At 26.8% G+C, this 22,636-nt stretch overlaps 1 protein-coding gene across 1 annotated transcript; it reads left to right on the forward strand.

Moving 5' to 3' along the window:
- The first annotated feature begins 20 nt into the window (after positions 1-20).
- Positions 21-21,208, forward strand: LOC107439231 (uncharacterized). Its single transcript, XM_087153063.1, has 8 exons — positions 21-448; positions 3,687-3,792; positions 3,868-3,936; positions 4,038-4,102; positions 7,565-7,667; positions 11,646-11,773; positions 15,813-15,905; positions 20,830-21,208. Exons 1-8 carry the CDS (start codon positions 398-400, stop codon positions 21,184-21,186), a joined length of 972 nt encoding a protein of 323 aa, XP_087009189.1. The 5' UTR covers positions 21-397; the 3' UTR covers positions 21,187-21,208.
- The last annotated feature ends 1,428 nt before the right edge of the window (positions 21,209-22,636 follow it).

The raw sequence follows: 22,636 nt of genomic DNA on the forward strand, positions 1-22,636 counted from the left end.
TAAGAAAAATTTTGTAACTTGAACCGTATGAACTACGTTGCAATTTAGATTCTATTTTTTATTCACTTATAAAATAATAAATTAAAATATCATGAAAAAAATTTTGTATTGAGTAATTCAAGGATTAATTACATTTTCTCTAAAATTTAAAGTAAATTGCGGTTTGCAAAAACAAGAAAACCTGTGAATATGAAAACGCAGGCAGCCAAAAGCGTACTAGCTAACTGTTTCAGACGATATTAAACTTAAGATTTGTTGATTTGTTATTCTTTAGTAAATAAAGTTAGTACAGTTAAATTTCAAGATAGTTTTACAAAAAATAAAAAAAGGCACGATTCTGTGGTACATATTTAATAATAAAAGTGAAGGAAAAATATTTTACGTTCATTAAATTATAATGCAACTTGATTTAAACTGTTTATTGGAAGAGATTAATATCTGGAAAAATGTAAATTTCAGTTTTTTCATTGGTTCTTCTGGAAGTTTTACTAGTGTAAAATTTTATATGAACTGTTTCAATACTTTTATTTGCATAACTTTTTAGACTGCGGGTTCTGTTTTGCATTATATTTTATTATAAGTATTATATATATTAAAATGTATCTGTGTCGCATCTTCGCTTTATTTATCTTAATCATTTAGTTGAAGTTTATTCTTTCGTATTTAGTTATGCAATTAAATGCTTTTACTTGGAAACGCTACAAATGATTGTTTTTTATGTGAAAAATGAGAAACAAAGATTGGTACCTGCGCCAATGGGATAAGTATTTCAAGGGGAGATATGTATAAGTATTAAGTATGGGATAAGTATTTTAAGGCAATAAAATTTAGTGACAATAAGTAGTGGCATGTGAGACACTAAAAATAAAAATATTGTAGCCGCACCCAGTCACGCTTTATGTATTTGTCTTGTAAATATTTTTTGCAAGTTTTCAAATGCTTTGATAATAGTAATCGGCACAAACAGGTACCGATGCAGATGAATGAGTATTATATAACCACGTAGTTAATATTTCTGAAGTCTTAGTATATTCATAGAAGTGTTCTTTTATATGGATACAAAGCAGTAGCTTCCTAATAATAGAACCTTTCTTTCACTGCAAAATTTTAAAAATATTATAACTTTATTTACCAGGGGTCTGTTTAGAAGAAATTTGGGTCCGTTAACGGACCCTTCACAAAATATCTTTTCATAAAAATGGACCCTTCACAAAATATTTTAACTTAAATTATTTTGTGAAGGGTCCATTTTTATCTTTTAATCAGACCCTTCACAAGAGACACTCGATAGACATTTGCTTATTATTGTAAATGTGCTGGAAAAATTAACTGATACTGAGTGTTCAGCTATTATAGATATTTTCAAATCTACTGGCAATCGACATATATTGCTCTAATGTTTTGTTAATCATGTTTTTCTGCTTTGATTCTGAGGCTAAGTTTGATCTCATTTCATTTATATTATGTACCTTAACCCTCTTTGGAGTCAAAAAAATAATTTATAAATTCCAAATGATTCTAGGAAAATATTTCTACTTCTACAGACATCGTGTGTACATTCTTATTGATATTAAATGATTTTTTTGTATGTAAATAATTGAGTGATATATAATTCATAAAATTAATTGATAAAATATTATACATTTAAGAATTGTTTAAGTTTACTTAATGTGTAATTCATTAGAAATGATACGTATCTAAGTTGCGTAATTTTAAATATGTCAATTGAAATTATTAAAAATGTGAGTGATTTTGTTTCCATTTTTCGTCAGAAATGAATATTCGGTGTTGTGCAGTATAGGCTAAATACCAAATATTTGTATGTTGCATCTCTAATTTAGTAGCAGCAATAACTGTTTATTTTTGAAAATTTAATTTTTTTAATTATAATTTTACAGTGTTGAGCATAATCTTGTATCCGTTTACAATTTAAGAACTCATTGAAAAGGTTTTTTGCAATAACAGGACCCTAATTGCACAAATTCGCAAAACAGGACCTTGGTTGCAAGAATGTGACTTAATGCTTATTTTATATTCACAAATAACGAGTAGTTTTTTCAAAATTTTACAAAAGCAGTACGTTTTGCAAAATGTCTGGACGGAGTCCTGATATATTAAAAAAACTTCTAAATTTAAAGAAATATATGCTGGTACACATAATAACCTATGTAGAGTTTTATAAAACCTAAATCACGTATGAAAAAAAATTATTGATTTTCGCATAAATTTTGTCAAAATTAGGTGGGTGCGAAAGAGTTGAACCTAGTTGCAAGAGTTAATAAATTGCTTGCAGAGTGTTTTTTAGTTGAAAGGATGTGTCCATAAAAAGTTTTTCATTTTATTTAGGCCTGCAGCAGTCGTAAATCCGGTGATCGACTAAGCTTTAATGTTATTATATGTAAATGATTCTGTGCTTGGAAATGAGCGGGTTATTCCACTAACTATTGCTTGACAGATAAAGTATTTCTAAATTTTTGGTATATGTATGGAGTTATTATGTATATTTTTTTCTTACTCTCTTGAATTTAGAATGACGGTTTTAAGAAGGCTTGTTTGTATATTAGCAGTCTGACTCGAGCTGTTCTTGAAAATAATTGATGAATATAAACCATTTTTCTTGATTCTTATTTAAGGATAAGTTAGCTTTGTATGGGATTATAGTTTCAAAATTACAAGGATGCAGAATCAGAACATTGAGAGTTCCGATGAATAGTTTCCGATAGACCTGTTAAACATTCTGATTTTAAAGAACTTTATTTGAAAGTATTTGGAGAGGCAAAATACATTTCATATATAAATTACAACTTTTAAATATGTGACTTGTTATTGAACTATTTTTCCACACGAATCTTTCCAGCACAACTTGATTAGTTTTGAAGGATTGAAAATTTGTATGGTGACATTGGACATTTCAATAAAAATTTTGTTTTCCAGAGTCTTTCTGCATTGATGTACTTTTATCTTTTATCCTTAAACTAATTTTTAAAATAAGAAGAAAAAAAAAAATGGGGAAAAAGTTACCAGTTGTTTATTTAAGTCTCCACTTTTTTTTTGTTGACTTGCCATGTGGTGAGTGATTATTTTCAGGCCTAGTTCCAGAACATTGAACAGTAAACTGTTATTCCTTCCATTCATATAAATGAAGATTATTTTTTATGGACAAGTAGCTATTTTCTTGATACTTCTAAAAAATATTTCAATTTTCAAACTTAATTTTATAATGTTAATCTTTGTTTTATAAAAAATTTTGTCACTAGCTGTCAATAAGAAGACAGATTTATTTTTGGCAGAGAGTTTATGCTAAAATTAATTTTTCTATCTATTTATTTTTTAGTTCATGATTTTTCAAAGTTCTGGGTTTTATTCAAATTTAATGTGTAGATAAGATTTTGTAAATTAATACAGAGTTTTTGCTATAAACTGATTCTTTTAATACATATTATATTGTCGTTATACTATTATGTTTATTACTTTTCTTATTTTTACATAAGAAGATTTATTACTATTCCAAGTCATTATTTTAGGTTGACCCATAATTTTCTTGTACCCATCTCTGCCGTTCGCGATTAATGTTTCCTCTAGAAGCGATCCATTCCTACTATACTTGTAGTTTATGTCATTTTAACATTGAGTTATAAAGTTTTTACTGGTGATACTTATTGTTGATTGTTTTTAATTTCTTATAGATTGTTAAAAAGAAGGATGAAAAAATTAAAAACCTGCAGAACCAAATTAAAGAAAATAGACAACATATTGAAAGTATTGATAATTCAAATAGCACTCTATTGCAAGGTATAAATGTTATTTTTTGACCAACCTTTACCTTTTTAGCTTCAAATTTTTAATTTTTTTTCTTCTTTTGTGTAGAGGTAACTCAGCAAAATAGTATTATATCTTCAATTTACCAATCCTTATCTGTTGTTGAAAGGACTGAGGGTAGGTATTTTATTGACTTGAATTACTTCAGATGTATATTTAGTTTTTCAATTTGTAATTGAAATTATTTAATTATTTTATGTTTCAACTGTAAATTTCAGCTGATAATAAAGCTTTAGTTGAAGAAATTAAGAAGCTAAAATGCAATTTTAAAGAGCAGGAAAAAGTAAATTACTTTTTCTATTTTTAAATTATTATTTCATTGATTTATCAATGAAGCCAATGAATAAATAACGATCTTATTGTTTGATTGTATGATTTATATTTCTGTTAAAATTTAATTTTTAAATTTATTTTGTTTATTTTAATTAGGGTGACTTGGGGTAATTCCTGATCAAAAAACGCAAACATCTATTTTGTGAAAAAACTATTCAAAATAGAGTTTTAATATTTACTGAAAGTTTGAGGCTATATGAGATGAGTCCAATGCCCCCTTCTTTTGTTTGAAAATTTCATTAGAATTTAAAAGATTTTGAATTTTTAGTGATCAGGAATTACCCCTGGTCTTGATCATTTCTGGCGTAATTCCTGATCACTTCTGGGGTAATTACTGATCACCAGTTTTTATTGTAAAGGGGCTGTTTAAAAATAATTATATAATGGTAATTAACAAATAAGACATCAAGATCAAACAAATAAACCAAAACGATATGTTTAAGCAGCTAATAAAATGATTTATTTCAAAGCAAGAAGAACGATTAACACTTTAAATTTTCAAAAATCTTTGCATCGTGCCATACATTTTAGGCAATCAGCCAACTCATTCTCATGTTCTTCTGAAATATAAGAGAGTTCCCACATGGGTTACTTTTGCTGGATTTTTTAACTTCTTTAAGGGAAAGTGTAAAGCTAAGGAAGGTATGTCAACAGCTCTGGCAGCAGCTCTCACACTGAAATTTTCATTTTCAATCATTAAAAGAAATTCACTAATTTTGTTTTCTAGAAGCTTAGTATCCTTTTTAGGCTTATAATTTCTCACCATATTTATAATAGGCTAATTTATAAACTTAAAAATTATTCTAACAATTATACTAGGCTAATTTATAAACTTAAAAATTATTCTAACAATTATACTAGGCTAATTTATAAACTTAAAAATTATTCTAATGATGTATACACATAAAATTAAGATAGAAGCAAGGTCAGACAAACCAGAAATGGTGCAAATCAGAATACAGTCTTGTATACAGTTAAAAACAAATTTTGTGATGACAATTAAAATATACTTTATAGTTGTTCCACTTAATAAATATGAACTGTTATTTAAGAAAAGACAATTAGGTATCTATAAGCTATTTTATATACTATTTATAAGGAGAAATGACAATGGTCAGGAATTACCCCAGTGGTCAATAATTACCCCATGTGTAAGGGGCAACATTTGATATAGTTTCCTATAATCAATTATAATGTTTACAGTAGATGTGAAACAATTAAACAAAAGCTTACACTACTTTGATATTAAAGAAAAAGAAAGTGACTCAAAATATTTATTATTAAGAGAAGGAGGGGGATCTTTGCAGAAATGTGCACATTTTGAAACCCATCTTTGAAATGGAAAATACAGAAAGCATTTTAAAAGATACTTATTTTGTTAGATTAAACAAAAAATTATTATTAAGTAAATGTAGTTATACTTTAGTAAAGTGTACAAGCATTCCTGTCCATGTCTTAAATTAAAAAAAAAATTTTTTTTTTGAAATAAAACTTAGGTGATTATTATTTACCCCAGAAACAGAGTGATCGTGAAATACCCCGGGTTACCCTATATGTTATTATTATTAAATTTATATATTATTATTATTAACATATTATAAATTATGTCACAAAAACCTATTAGTTTTACTTTTTAAAAGGCTTTTATCAGTTAGTCTTTTCGATTTTATGCAAAAGATGCAAAGTTATACAAAAGATATTTGTTTATTAGTTTGTGTAAGCATTTTATTAAAATGTTTCAATGAATTTTTTTAAAAACTCATTTTGTTTAAATAACCATGGTTATAAATATAGCTACCATTAAAGAAAATGGGACAATGCCCTTGGGCCATAGAGTGTAAAAGGCCACCATAATAATTACTACTAGTTAAAAAGATATTTCATTACATATTAAAAGTATCAGATTTTCACAGTTAGAAGGGTGCCACTTTGAGTGTTTGTCCTGGGGTCCTAGAGATTCTAGCTACTCTACTGATCATGAATACCGAATGACAACAGTTGCATCTAGTAATAAAGTGGATAAAATAACAAAGATATACATCTCATATAAGAAGCTTCTTCAAAGAATCAACCTCTAAAAATCTTAGTGATTGAGATGTTTGTAATCAAGTAGTTACTTACATATGAATGCATATTAATGAAAAGTAGGACACTCTTCTAAATTAATTTTTTCTGTTATAAGTAGTAATAAGCAATGCATAAAACATTGAAATTCTATGGAATACCTAGAGGCATTTTATAGAGTGCCTAGTGAAGAGAATAACTCACAAACTTTATCTAGAGACTGTATATAATAGTGAAGAAATGTTTTTTAGTTAATGAAGGGAAAAAGGGTCACAATAAAACTATTAATAAATCGATGTTGAATTTTTAGAAATAAAGATTCTAAATTAAAAGAAATTAAAGAGTAGCATTAAGGAGGCCTATATATATGCTACCTGCAATGATTGAAATGCCAGCACATTTCATAGGACATCTAAGCATTTTATCGAATGCCTGATGCCTCTCATACTTTGCCAGTTTGTCATTTTGTGTTCTATAGCAGCAATTCCCAAATGGTGTTCTGCCGGACCCTAAAGTTCGATGGAAAATTAAAGGGGTTTTGAGTGTTAAGATTTTTTTTAAACATTTTCTTTAAACATTTTTGAAATCTGTGATTATATTTAAATCCAATCAATGATTTATTATTTCCTTATTATTTATTATTTCAATTGCTTTCATGAAATTATATTTAAAGTAAATTGCCAAAGAGAGAAAAAATTACGATTTAATATATATATATATAAAATAAAATTTTTCTACAAAAAATTATGAAAAATCATAATAAGGACATGCATTTTTAAAAAGTTGTCTTAGTATCTCACATTACACTTTTGAAATCAAAATAAAATAACTGAATCCTTTAATAATGAAATATGTTTCCATAATAATAATTTTAAACGTTTATAACAGTTCTTTTTATAGCAATATGAAGCAAAAGTTTTTGCTAGACTAGATTCATCTCCAAGATCGCAAATTCAACTGTCAAACATAAAACCTAATTTGAGATTATTAATGATTAAACGACGAAAAAATTTCATTCACCTTATAAATTATAAAAATCGTCTAAAAGTCAATATAAAATTGTCTTTTAATGGTTAATACATACACAATTGTCTTTATTTACTTTAATTATAAAATTGAGGTTTTGTTAGAAGAAATGTGATTACTTAGGGTTCCTTAGCCAAAAAAAAAAAATTGGGAACCGCTTTTCAATACATTGTTGGTTTTCAAAAATTTGCTGGTGACATATCTAATTTTCAATGCTTGAGAATTTTCTATTTTTTATAATTTGAGTTTACTCAATAATAATCTCATTTTCAAATATTTTTTTTGAAATCTTTGATTAAAAGAATATTGTCTTGTTTTTCAGTTACATCTAAAACAAAATAATGAGCTCAAAAAAGTAATTGAAAAATTGGAAGCTGATCGTAAAGAGGAAATAAAAAGGAAAATATCAGCTATCGAAGACAATGGTAATATATGTTTAATACATTATTGTGGGTATACTGCCTTAAGTGACCAACTCAGTAATTAGAAAAAAAGAAAACAAGTAAATGTACTTGAGTTATTTATCTGCTTGTCACCTTTTCAGGGAAAAAAAGCCCATGAATGAGTATATAGTAGAGTGTCGATGATTCGAGTCTCAGTTGTTCGAGTTTCCCATAAGTCCGAGCTAGTGAAAAAAGTCAGTCTTGCTCCCAAATAATAACAAGTGCACACACAACGCGTGGAGCAATTGCTACGATTGATTTTAATATAATTACTATGACTGAATGTTGATAAACGATATTGTGTGGTCAATATGTGAATAGTGTGTTTAAATAAAAACATTAGACAATTATTTAACGATTAACCTGATGCAGTAATATAATGAATATTGTAACTTGGTTTAATGTAGTAAATGCTCCCTGATCCTCTAATGTAAGTTAATTTTCTTTAAATATGATATATTTTTCAATAAATACTGAAATTTAAAAATTGCTTTGTTTCAGTTTATTTAAACATTTATTAAATTTTACATTTTCGATAATTCGAAAGTTCGAGGTAGGCTTAGTCCTGTCTACCTCAAAGGAGAAAAAGCCTCTTATGGAGGCTTTACTGTAATGCAAAAAGCAATGTACATTGAATCAGGCTTTTTTACTTAAAAGGGTGGTGGGCGATTGAATAACTTACTTTGAAAATTCTAAATATTTATTTGTATATTTATGCATCAGTAAACATATGTTGTAAGTTGTAAGCAGTAGTAATATTTTATTCTTTATTATTTTTAAATATACTTCCATATAGGATTGCTTTTGTCAAAATAATAATTGTATATTTTTATAACTCATTAGTTTACATTACTAAATAGTAATGTTAATAGGTATGCATGTTACTCTATTTTTTTGTATTACACTTATTTATTTTTCGAAAATCACATGTTATTATTAAATTTTTTTTTTTAAAAATCTGTACCATTAACAGTGTTGAATAAAAAATATTTTAAATTACTATTATTATTAAAAAGAAAACATTTTTACAGCAGTTTTAGTTTTGGAATTTGTTAGCTGGTAAATTAGCATAATTATGCAGGAAGGAAAAATATTTTGATGAGAATAACAATGAGAACTAAAAAAGAATTAAATATCCTTACATATAAGTGTGTGCATTTTTTAGGCTATTTTATAAATCTTAATTTACATGACTAGATAGTAATACAGTCTCAAACCCCGCTATAGTGAACACGGTTTATAGTGAACTCCCGGATATAGTGAGCGAAATGTTCGGTCCCGCGCCTTGCTACAGGCGCATAATGTTATTTTTCGTGGATATAGTGAACCAAAAAGGAGAGGAAGTTGGATATAATGAACTTTTTTCTGTCTTTGACTGATTTTTTTTTTTTTGTAATAATTTTGAAATTTCTACTTCAAAATAAATACATATACAGATTTTTAAAACCATCTATAGCATGGAATGTAGCGATAAGAATTTTTTCTTGTTTGCTTCTTTTATCTCACTTTCCCATCCTTAAACAAACCAAGCAGATGTTTCCAACCCAGGCAGATGATACACCTGTAAGGTATCAGTGGGATCAATATGCATTTGCTGTCAGAGAGAAATTATTCGTTATTGGTCAAAGGGTTGGACTCTAATATGTGTCGATAAGGCCCTCATTTCAACTCCTTTTTTGCTCTCAGTTCAGTTAAAAAAAGTCTGCAAACAAGTGTCTCAAATTTAACTATGGCGACAAGTAAACGTAAAACGTCCTCCATTGATGATAAAATGGGCATAATCAGAAAAAATTTGAAAATGGATGCAATCAAGTTGATATTTACAGGGAATATAAACTATCTAAATCTGCAGTTTGTAACATATGGAAAATGGGAAATTAATAATTTCTGCTCATGAAAAAAATTTCGATGGCAGAAAAAAATTGAGAAAAGCAGATCACAAGGATGTTGAATAAGTATTACTGAAGTGGTTCACCTATCGAAGAAGCCGCAATCTTCCAGTATCTGGACAAATATCGATGAATTTTCTAAGCGATTTTATGACACTACTTTTATGTGCTCGAATGGCAGGTTAGACGGGTTTAAAAAGCGGAATAACAGAAATTCAGGAAAAATTATCTGAGAGTCAGGAAGTGTTTCCATATCTGATGTTGAGGATTGCTCATCAGCTAAAAATTACTCTTTTTTTTTTTTACACGCAAGACGCAGAGTAATAAAAAATAACACATATTTTGCTACTACATAATATTTTTCAGTGTTTTATTTGAATAATGTGTAAATTTGAATAAAGGGAGGAGTTTAGGAACCATCAGTTAAATTGCCTGCGTAACGGATATAGTGAACTCCGGGTTATAGTGAACCAAAATTTCGGTCCCTTGAAAGTTCACTATAGCGAGGTTTGACTGTATTAATGATTCTATTTATTGCAACACTTTTCCTTCATTTTTAAATTTTTTTTAACAATGCTTGTTTTGTATTTTTTTTCCTTCTTATAGTCAATAATTTTAATAAAAAGTTAAATACAATTAAATTATTACATTTATAAAAATATTTTTGCAAAAGTTTCAATTTTCTTAATATTTTAGTTTTTTTTTTTAACAATGCTTGTTTTATATTTATTTATTTTTTCTTACTCTCAACAATTTTAAGGAATGTTAAATACAGTTAAATTATTAAATTTATAAAAAATTTTTTTGCAAAAGTTTAAATTTTTCTTCTTATTTTTTTTTTAACCAATGCTTGTTTTGTATTTATTTTTTTTCTGACAGTTAACAATTTTAAGAAAATGTTAAATACGATTAAATTAGTGTTAAATTAATAAAAAATATTTTTACAAAGGTTTCAATAATTTTAGACTTAGCATGCTAGTGAATTGTTACACTGTTATAGAAGCTTTGTGATTCTGAGGAAAAAAGAGTATAAATTTACCAACATTATGAAATATATATTTCCTTCCAAAATGCTAATAGAATGAAACCAGTCTTAACTTTCTTCATCACCACTCATTTTGAACATAATAAACATCTGAATTATTCAAATAAATAGTTTAAAAACGCTTTTGTCTTTCATGGCTGAATTTAATTTTTCTTACATTTTATGCTAACCATATTTTTCAGTGTCCTTTTTATGTGAAAAAACTTAAGAAAAAGACATTTAGGTGGCTTGTTTTTTTTATTGCTATTATTAATTATGTTTACTTTTCATGTAGAACCTTTTGTAAAATGTACAATATTTTTTCAAATATCATTTTAATTTTAAGGGGTCATTTAAATATTACATAAGCAATTTTTTGGCAATTCCAGAACTCTTTGTCATCAAAAATGCCTAAATCATATATCTTCCAATGTTTACATAAGAAAGTTCTCTCTGATTTTTGTTTTAACTTTGTCATTTACTGTAGAAATCTAGTTGCGGAATTAAATATCAAATTCAAATAAAAAATTTTAACTTTGCATTAAGTAAAGTTACGTTTTTATTAATTTTAATAAAATTTTGAGACAAATATTATTTTGTGTTCGAAAATAGTGACTTCTAAAATTCTTCGAAAAAAAAATTTTCTGATTTTTTTTTCTCCGTATTCAACTTTTATTCCACTTTGGAAATTTTTCCACATGAAATTTTTTTATTAAGTTTTTTTATTGGTTTTTTAAGAAAATTTTGAAAATAAAATAGATTTTACTGTCTTGCGTAAACATTGCTCATATCCTTCCTCTCTTATCAGTAAAAATAAGCAAATCACAAACCCTTACCTGTTGGATAGCTAATTATTATTACGTAATATTTGATGGGCCATTCATGTTAAAAAAGAAGTATAGATGAATTCTTGCTGGATAATTTTCATCAATTTAAATTATATTTATTAATTACATCTATCTAATTAATTGTAGTATTAAATTGTATTTATCTAAATAAACATTTATTTAATACCTGTCCTAAAACTTTGTTCTCTTTATACTTCAGTATCTTCTGAATTAGAAAAATGTGAAATAAATATAAGAGAAAAAGAAAATTGCATACTCTTATTGAAAGATGAGATTTCAAAAATTGAACATGAAAAAGTTCAAGAAATCTTAAAAATACAAATTGAAGTAAGTTGAAATTTAATTTTTTAAGAAATAATTGTAACTTCATTTCATTTTTCGGTAAATGTTTAGGTGTTGTAATGTACCCAATTTTTGAATTTAAAAGAAAACCAAGTGGCTGACACTGAACATTCCAAAGTCTAATTTCATTTCATTTAGTATACATAAAATTTATTGGAGTACATTTAGAATGTTTTACCGTACTACCATACTCAATTACAAAATGATAGCTTGTGGCAAGATGTAGTTTCTGTGTGAAATTGCCTGTCAACAAAGTGTTATGACGTTTATTTATAATCCCCGTGGCAGAAACATGGCGACACAGCGACATTGTCGCAGAAAGCGACTGAGTTCTTGCAGAAAGATTTTTTTTATTTGGGAAATAAAAATCTTGGTTTGCCTCAAACAAAAGTTCTCAAAATAAATTCTGCAGAAACAGAAGCTGTTTTACCAACAAAAAAAAACATTTTCTTCAGAAACAAAAAATTTCTGCAGAAGCAATAATGGTTCTGCAAAATTTTTTTCTTACAGAATTCTTTTAAATATTTTTTTTTTCTAGCGTACCGCGGAAGGAGAAAGCGCTCGTAATTCTCCGTTAATCTCCAACACAAACAGTTACTGGATAAAAAGGGGATAATTTTTCCCCCCTTTATTAAGCTATTTTTGGAAATTTGCCAACTTCGGCCTCTATCGCTGGCGCAGTAATTTGCTTTGTGTTTTTTTATGAGAACAGAGCATTTTATATTTTTTGCACTTATGTGGAAAATTTCATGCGTAAAAAGATTCTTTTTTTAAAAAAATCATGTCTAGCGAAAAGGTTATTTGTTGCAATTGTGAAGCCACAATAGTTAAAACAAATTTGAAAACTGATGTATCAAGGCGGCATTCCGAAAAAGAAATAAGATGGAAGTCGACAACATCTAAAAATGCCTATATGCTTTGAATTAAATCGTCGATTAAAAAAAAAAAAAGAAAAAAAACGCAATCTAACGATAAATGAAATAAAGCCTGAAAGATATCTCACTATCTATGATTTTTTAGCATGCGAATGAAAACCAGATTGGTGAAAAATATTTACTGGTCAGTTTCAAACAGGTTTCCATACGCATGCGAAAAAAATTGCATCCAATGAATATGGCTCTAATACCGATGTTTCATTACTAATAAAGACTATTTCGTTTCGAGATGTTGAATAGATTTAAGCATATTGAGTCGGAAACTGCCTCTGCATACTTCGTGTGGAATCAGTGCTATATATTTACACAATACAATCCGAAATCACAAGCGCTGTGTGTTTTTTTCGTTCTGAACTTAATCTGATCACGAAAAAAGTTTTATTTACCTCCTTTTTCTTAAAAAAAATCTTTCAATAAGTCAGTACAATATTAATCGAATCTAATTAATTAGATAAAATTAATTAGATGTAGAAAAAATTGAAACAAACATTGCTTTAATTTTTTTGCTTTTAGAATTCAGTTATAGTCAATACTATTTTATTATTTTGATTACTCAACTTCAATATAAATTTTTTCACCTGATTTGTTTCTGTACCTGATATAACTACTATAGTGAAACATTAAATCATACTGTTTTAAACTGATACTTCAAATTCAGTTATCTTGTTTTATAAATTTAATCTTTTTGTCCATTCTTAGCTATTTCTATAAGTTCTATCTTATTACAGGTTCTGGGTAATCTTTATTTATGCTCTAGTAAGCATTTTTGTCTGTAGATCTATACATTTATAACTTTTCGTTATTATCGAAGATTATGCAAATTTAAACTTAAACAATTTAAACTTATTAAGAAATGTAAACTTATATTATGAAATTAAGAAAAAAAATCTACACAGTTTTATTCTATGCATGTAGACTTATGTTATAAACACGAATTTCATCTATTATTATAAATTCATTACACATACATTTATAACGATAAAAATATCTTGCAGAAAGATATTGGTTCTAATTAGGTTTGTCGCAGAAAGTCAGAAAAAATTCTGCCACAGGGTTTATAATTTTAAATATTGATTTATAATGTTAAACTGAATGGATAATAATAATTTAAAAATAATTTTTCGAAAATATATTGATTTAAAAAAGATATAGTGAAAACGACATGCATAGTTTGGTCACTAGAGTTTCATGCTGCATTTTTTACATTGTAGTTTTAAGTATGCTTTTACGTTTAATGAGTTTATTAAAGTGTTTTCTTTATAAAGTGACCTAGTTCCAATTAGATTGATTGATGAACTTATACCACTTCAGATTTCCACCAAACATAGAACTAACTTTAAATATTCCCAGTTATAGAGGAAATCATATTTTAGGGTCCCTTTGCTACCAGGCTAACTAAGGTAGGTTTTGGTGGTTTCTCATCTCATTTGAAGCGGGTTGGTTTATATTAATTCTTGAACCAACCCTTGTCTTCTGGGTTACTTTCAAAATTAAAAGACTCCATACAAAGTTGCACATTGATAGCTTCATATTTGATATTGAGCACTTGTCAACTTCAGCTATAAATGTGATTTAAAACAAGTAAACTAATGCTAGTACCACTGTAAAATATTTCTAAAAATATATCTCTTTGTGACCTACTGTATTTTTCTTTTTGAACGCAGGTTAGTTACTGCCTCTAATGTTTATCCACATTGTTATTCAAAAAATATGTTGTAGTCTTTATTTTTCCTCTTTAAAAAACGACTAAAAAAATAGTTTTTGTAGCAAAGGGACTCCAATAGCTGTAAATAATGCTACGATAGATTTTGTTCCAAAAAGTGCCTTATATATTGCTCTGAGTTCACTGGTGAAATTTGAGGCGATGGAACCAGTGCCCAAAGAATGGTTCATTTTGGGTATTTTGAGCCTAGTGATAGAAACCAAACAGCATGACATAGGGCTTTGTAGATTACCATCACATTTAGGTCAGTATAGCCTGATTGGTAGGGCATTAGGCCCATATCCTAGAAGTCATGTGTTGGATTCCCTCTGGCCTATGGCTACCCATGTAGTAAATGGTGACCTGTGCATGTTAAATCTGTCAGGTCACAAAGTCCTTCCTGTTCCCATAACAAATCAATACTTCTGGGGGTACTGAATTGGAGATTGATCGTTCTCTGGTTCAGGTCAAAATTACGATCTGTGGATGTGTGAATTGGTCTGCCCTATAAACTGGTTCTGAAGTCATATTCTTGGCCGTATATGGCTCCCCTGAAAAACAAGAAATGCACCCTCTGCCTTAAAATTCGCTTGTTTTGACCAAGCAGACTTGTTGATAGTGGCAAGTGGCATTAGAAACAACAACAACCATAGCATCTGCAGATAATTTTTGATCTCAGATTACATAATTTTTAAAATTATAGTTTTTGTCTGACTGAGTTAGCAAACAAATTTTAATCTATGAAGATTATGCTGCTGATTGACCTGATAAATTCAGCTACTGGGATTATAGATTATAAAAAAGGAATGCAATGTTTCAAAGGAATGCAATGAATACAATTATAGTTTTTGTCTGACTGAGTTGAAATCGCAAACAAATTTTAATCTATGAAGATCATGCTGCTGATTGACTTGATAAATTCTGCTACTAGGATTATAGATTATACAAAAGGAATGCAATGTTTCGTGTAAGCAATTTTATTAATGACAATTTAAATGTTAACTTCTGTCTTGGTTAAAATACAGTACATCGATACTATCCACTTCTTCAGTTTCAAATTAAGCAGAAATTTTTTAAGGGTTACACCACATTACAGTGCTCATCTTAACATATTTCTGATAAAGTACGTGAGCAGAATTTTCTTATGAACATTTTGGAAACAGTTGACATAACTTAAATTCTGTTTAATAGTGAATTACTGCACTTTTTTTTTAAAGGAAAGTTGATTGCTTTTTTGCTACAAACCTTGTTAACCCCATTTCGTTATTATTCATTAAGAAAAGTAGCTCTCTGAGAGTTACTAAATTTTGTTTTATAATTTTATAAGTTACAAACTTTTAAAAACTGAAAATTTATTTTTCTGAAAAAAGAATCAATTCATTTTTAGTGTGAAGAAAAACTGGGCAGAATGAAGAGTAAAATTAGTAAAAATAAAGGAGTGCATCATCATGATTTTAAATCAAATGATTTCTTTAGACAGGTAATTATTTAATAATTTGTTAGTTGTATAAATTGCACGAGTTTGTTTCTCAGTTGTATTTTCTGACAAATATATAATTGAAGTAATTTCATACTTATTTTAATTTTATACTTGTAAACTTTATATCATACTTATGGTTTTCAAATTTTTAGGTAAATTATTTTTGGATTTTATTGCTGGAATTGGATTTAATACATATTTCTTCTAAATGATCTAAAAAATTGAAATTGACAGAGAGCTTATTGTAAACTTTTACTCCACATATGTAGCTTAAGTTCATCAAAAGTATCTATCAATTTTACTGTAAAAACATTCACTGTTAAAAAAGTTTTTAAAAAAGTAATTATAAGCTACTTTATTTAATGTGGGGCTAAAATTATTTCTACAAGTATAGTTTTTGACAAATAATTCAATAAAAAAATTTTATTGTTTAAAATGCTCATACCATTATTAATGAATTTTAAACAAATTCAGTACGAGAGCAAAGAAAAAAGTATTTTAATTATTTATAAAAATAATTCTATTGGATAAAGCGTAACCATTAATAATCGCTTATCCTTCTGATCTCCGTGTATTGAGAGTTTTAATATAAACATTTTTAAAATATAGTTATACAAGTCTCAGACAAAGTGCAATTGAGTGAAAATTATTTATGTTTTATTAATGTAAAGAGTAGTTTGCCACCTATTTGAAAGTTTAAAACATTTTAAAGACTTGTATTTTTCAATTTTAATCAAATTTTACAGATTTGAATCAAAATCTTGACAAATTAGCTATGATTAGGCAACAAAACTAGACTTTTTCTAATAGTTGACTTAGGGCCGTGCTTATTAAACAATTACCACACCACCTATGTCGACACTGTAGTTTGAAAAAAGACATGATGTATATATTTATAGCATATTTTTTGAAGTAAAAAATATACATTGTTTCACTAAGTGGATCCATAAAATCGTTAAGAAAATAAAATCTTGTCCATTAGGAATATGCAGCATTAACGCTAATAATTTACATTTTGTTAAAAATGCTCGCTGTTATTGCTAATGAAAATGAATCCATTTATTTAATTTTGACAGGCAATATTTTTGTCAACCGTAAATATAATTAATTTCAATAATTCATTTAATGTTACTGAACGAAAAAATTTTTGCACAAAAGTTAAATTATTTTTTGGCATTTAAGTTTTAAAGTATAAAAATTTTGCTTAATTTAATTAAAATATAGTTAGCTTAAAGAAATTCCAGTGTTTTATTATTTCTTTGACTTTTCTTTTTTTTTTAATTTTACCATATGAACATTTAGTTCATCATATGAATGAATTTAAAAATAAAACTTTTGGGCTCAGTCTTGGACTCTTAAAAAAATTAACAACAAATTAAAAAATCTTCATTATTTAAAATTCAAAAATATTTTTTCTTAACTTTTAAAAAAACGAAATATAATTTTTAATTTAATGGATTCCAATGAGTTACCTTTATGTGTATACACTTTTTTATTTTTTTACTTATTTCTTTAAACAAAAATTATAATGTTATAAATTTTTTTCAACTAATTGATTTATTACTCAAATTCCGAAAGTAAAAACAAAATGTTTAAAAATTTGGTTGTTTCAAAATGAACATAATTTAAATTCCATTTTATATGCAAACATTGAATTTCGATTTCTGGTTTGGTTTCTGGATATTTTTAACCTTCACTTCAGTGAATATTGTAATACTTTCATGCATTATAAAGTTTGAAGCATTAAAATTTAATGCATTTTAAATTGAAAAAATAATTGTTCTTACATTTTTTTAATGAAATTTATGGTTACTCTGAATTTTCAATTTTCGCAAAATATACTATAAAATTGTTACTTTTTTTGTTTTATACTTTTTACTTGTTGCATTTCCAAATCAAAACTTCTTATTCATTACTTTTGCTTAAAGTGTTTGTACTTTTACACATTACTTTTTAGAAGTAACATTCCCATGTATGATCTTAATAACTTTTTTACATTTTTTCTAAATTTTTTATCATTTTCAATAAATAAATATGTATTTAATCTATAAATCAAATGCTTATCTGCAGTGTAATTTTGATTTAGGTTCATATATCTAAGGTTAAAACAAATAGAATGATAATTATAATAATGAATATATAAAATAAATATATAAAATAATGACATATATAAAATAATGAATTTACTCCTTTTGATGGCTTATTTTTTTAAAAAAATTAAAAAATATAGAAATTAAAATTGCTTAAAAAACATTTGATTATTTAGAAGCAAATCTTTTAATGTTCAAGGAAAATTTAAGATTGAAATTTATTTACTGTTGTTCTCTTACAGTAAAATAGTTTTCTAATCTTCTATTTTTAATTGTTTAATACTATTTTTTAAATGTTTAAAAATATTTACTAAGCATTTTTAGGTAGTTAATTCAACATAGCGAACCTTTAAAATGTCAAAATTGAAAAAAATATAATTTTTTAATCGATTTAAAAGTACTGTGTTTTTTAAAATTGTGTGAAAATGTCATATTTTTCTAATACTCTCAATTATGATTGAGAGATAGCTTTATATACATTGCGTTGCGAATTAAGAATATTCTTGTAGAATAAGAATATTCTCCAACCCAAGAGAACTAGAGAAAGTTAAAGAATTTTATTTTAAATCTTTTGAATTTTTGGCCTAATGGTGTTGTTTAAATGTATTATAATAAACATATAAGAGCATTCAAAGTAAATACTTTTTGCTGATTATTTTTTTATTTCTTTTATTTTGATTTGATTATTTTTAAATTCATGTAAGTATTAAAGTACTTTTCTTTTTTTTCGCTCAGTTTTCTTAAAGGTTAATTTTTCAGACTAAACTTTAATTTTATTACTGAAATTCAGCACAAATCAAAATAAATTGAAATATTTTGATTCCTCGTTTTATGTACATTTGCAAAAAAAATTTAAAATATCAAAACATTTAAATTTTTTAACAAAGATAACATAAAGATAACATAAAAAAAGTTTATCTTTTCCACTGAGAAATGTTCAAAATAAATATGTTTAGAAAATCTATCCTCCTATTATTTTTTTGTACATTTTTTTTTCAAATTACATTTTTGTGAATAAAAATTATTAATTTAATTACTAAGTTACATATTAATATTTTATGATTAAACTTTGTTTTTTAAAAATTTATTATATTTATATTAAATTGGAGATTTTTTTTTTACTTGCAAATAATTTTCTTTAAACATCAATAAACCCCGTACTAATCTTATAGAAATGAATTTTCAGTTATATTGGCAAAAAATTTTATATGTTGTAGTTCAAAACATTCTGATCATAAAATCTATTGTTTCCGAGATACCAAGCCAGAGAGAGAAACATGAGATATAGACAATGATCACTGTGATGAAAGGTGCTTGAAGCACGCTACATTGTATTCAGATTAAAATTAAAGAGGTAATGCTATTGATTTAGCATTGGGCATTCTGGCGTGCTATCAGTTTGTCCATTACTTATCTAACTTTCAATGCTTATTTAAAAGTTCATTATTAACTTTTTTTTTTAATTTTCTTTATTGATGTCAATGATGATGACTCAGGGGACAGAGCATTCATCCATGAAACGCAAATGTGGGTTAGTTCCATCAAAAAGTCCTTCACAAAAGCAAAATTCTCCCAATACTTGATCCAGGAGTTCCCTTGTCTTCTGGATTGGGTTCAAAACTATAAGACTACAGAGTTGAACATTAGTAGTCCTAAACCCAAAAATTGGGTTGGCTGTTGAGCGTTCGTTATAAATAAAATAATAATGAGATGTAATTACAGAATTACTATTTATGGTTTTAGGCTTTGTATCTCAAAAACTATAAATTTTATTATTTTGTGTCATTGAAAACTTTTAATCAGAATGCTTTGAACTGCAACACATTAAATATTAAGTCGATTTGACAGAGAATTAATTTTCCTAAGATTTGATCAGGGTTTTTTGCCTTGTATCTTGCCCGTAACATCCTAAAAGGTAAAAACTGATAATTATTTAGGTATTATAAATATGAATATTGTTGTTCTGATTATGTAATATTTTTTGTAATGAGCATTGCATATATTTTTATAATATCTAAAAATATTCTAAATTATAATTTTCATTTTAGAATGTTTAACTTAAGTTGTATTGATATGAATTTGACAAAAATTGCATTGATATTATTAAACATGTCTATTATAATTGTACAGAAAAAAGTTATTATATGCACACAAAAGAAAACGCTCTGATCGATTTTAAAAAGTGCAAAATTAACATTTGATGTTTACTATATTAAACTCTGGGAAGATAAAAATAAAGCTGATTTGGTATAATTTCAAAGTATTAATGAAATAGAAAGTGTTTCCAATGAAGACAACTTTTAATCTTTTGTAAATGAAGGTTATTTTTGTTTGAGTTCATACAAAATCCTTAGTATGTAAAAAAAATTTCTAGAAGCATTTAAAAATAAAATTTAGTTTTTCTTGCTTAATTTATATCTATTTCAAAATTCATTTTAAGACATATAATTTATTTAAGAAAGCTTTTTTAATAAAATGTAAAGATTTCTAATCCCTAATATATAAGTTTCTAATATGAAAAAATTTCTTTCACAACTTTCAAGAAGAAGTTCTTGACAATTCTGGAAAAGAATACTCTCAAGAATATTTTCCTGGCAATTTTGCAACACTAAGCATATATTTGAATGTTGCTAAAAAAAGAAATATTTAAGTAAAAAAAGCACAAGTACATAAATTAACATAGCAATTCTTTATTTCCCTTGATTTTTTTAATCTTTTCTAAGTATAAAATTGCTTTTAAATTAAATAATATTAATAAAAATGAACAATTGTCACAATTACAGTAATTGAAGTAAATGTTTTATTCTATGACTGATAATTTAATCTTTTATTAGAAATACATGGAGAAGGAAAAAGAAGCCAAAGAAGAATCAATGAAATTGAAAAAAGAAATCGACGATTTAAAAGGAGAAGTTGCTTCATTGAAATCTAATAGCATATTAAGTTTTCAGCAGGAAAACACGAGAGAACAATTTCATGTAACAGAAAAACCGAGCCATTGCTGTGAAGAAAATCACCCTACTAAAAGAATAAAAATTAACGGAGAAAGCCCACACAACGATACAACAAATGGCTCTCACAATGACTTTAATATGTGTAATTTCACTAATAATACTGAAAAGCAACCCACTGCAACTACACTATTTAAGAAAAAATTATTTAATCTTGATATGAATTATTTCAATAAATAAAAAGATTTATCTAAAAGTAAAAGATTCATTTATTAAAAGCGAAATTAAGTTTTATCACGTTTTTTTTTTGTTGCAGTAAATCCAGTTTAGTACAAAGTGAATATATGAAGTAATCATTGGTTATAGATTTACAAGGAAAGGAATAATATCGGTGAATTATACTCGGTGATAAAAAAAAAATTTCCTGGGGAAGGTAGAATCAGAATGTTGATCAAAAACTGTAAAATCAAATTTTTAATTAACCATCGTCTTTTATCAACTACAAATTTTTGCTATCAGTAAACTCAGAAATCTTTGTGCAAACATAAGCATTGATTTTTAGTAATCTGAATAATAAAACCCAATTTCATTTTATGAACAAAATATTTTTATCAGTTATCTAGAAATGCAGTTACTCAAATTAAGTACAGCCCTAACCGATTTCTATTGTATACTTAAAAAGTGATAAAGCACTCCAGGGGCGCTGTCGGTTAAGGAGTTACTTACGCCGCTGTTTGGAGAGCTGGGGGAAGTAAGTTCGATCCTGGTGGCCGACTAAACGACCGACGTGTATACACAGCAAGGTGCATGTTAAATCTGTTGGCTAAAATTCCTCCAAATAGTTATAGCGAGGAAATTTTTAGAGGGGAAGGAGTCCATGTCGTTCGCCCAGCAACATTCCTACCATGGCTGTTAAAAGATTAAGCCCTAAAAATGGAAATAGGTGCTTGGTCATGGCTGGGTGGTTTGTGATTCATAGAAATAATTATATTCTCTTCCACTGTTATTTTATTATATGGATACTTGCGAGATCTAGTGTTTACTTAAAATAATAACTTACTTCTTAGAACAATAGAATGGATTAGAAATAACAGAACTCCCACGGGTTAGGGAAAAACTGGAATTTTCAGGAAATTTTATTTTAACACCAAAAAGCAGGGGAAGTTGCATTTTTTTTTACAAAAAAAACTGGAAAATTCCTATATTATATCTCGAAAACAGCCAGTCAAATATTGTTAGCAACAGTAATCAGTTTTTGATATTAGAGTTAAATAGTTCTAACTTCGATTGCAATTATTTTATAAAATTCCACTTTTAAGTGAAACTTTTTCGTTTCTATTCTCATTCTATAATATGTTTTTGCCGACAAAATCTAATATTTGACATTATAAGTTTTAAAAAAATCAAATTTTGTTGACGAAAAATTGCATGATATAGATAAAATATGGTATACATTTCTATTGAAATGTACATAAAATACATGGAAAGGTCAGGATTTTTTTTCTTTTTTTTGAAATTGAGTAGGAACCCTGAAATAAATATTTTTATCTTAATAAATGTAATTAAAAAACATATGACTTTAAGCATTTCACAAAAATTTTATAATGTGTTATTTTCCCAGCTCTAGTACCAGAAGGCCATTTTAGAACTATGATTTAAAAAAAAAAATATTGATTCTCATTATATCAAT

The sequence above is a fragment of the Parasteatoda tepidariorum genome, chromosome 10 (genome assembly GCF_982258835.1).
Source record: "Parasteatoda tepidariorum strain Cologne lab strain chromosome 10, Ptep-v5.0, whole genome shotgun sequence".
Lineage (NCBI taxonomy): Eukaryota > Metazoa > Arthropoda > Arachnida > Araneae > Theridiidae > Parasteatoda > Parasteatoda tepidariorum.

Coding starts and splice junctions, on each gene's coding strand:
- LOC107439231 (XM_087153063.1), top strand. CDS start 398: ATGCAACTTGATTTAAACTGTTTATTGGAAGAGATTAATATCTGGAAA. Junction 4,103..7,564: donor ATTTTAAAGAGCAGGAAAAA/GTAAATTACTTT, acceptor CTTGTTTTTCAG/TTACATCTAAAACAAAATAA. Junction 15,906..20,829: donor CAAATGATTTCTTTAGACAG/GTAATTATTTAA, acceptor ATCTTTTATTAG/AAATACATGGAGAAGGAAAA.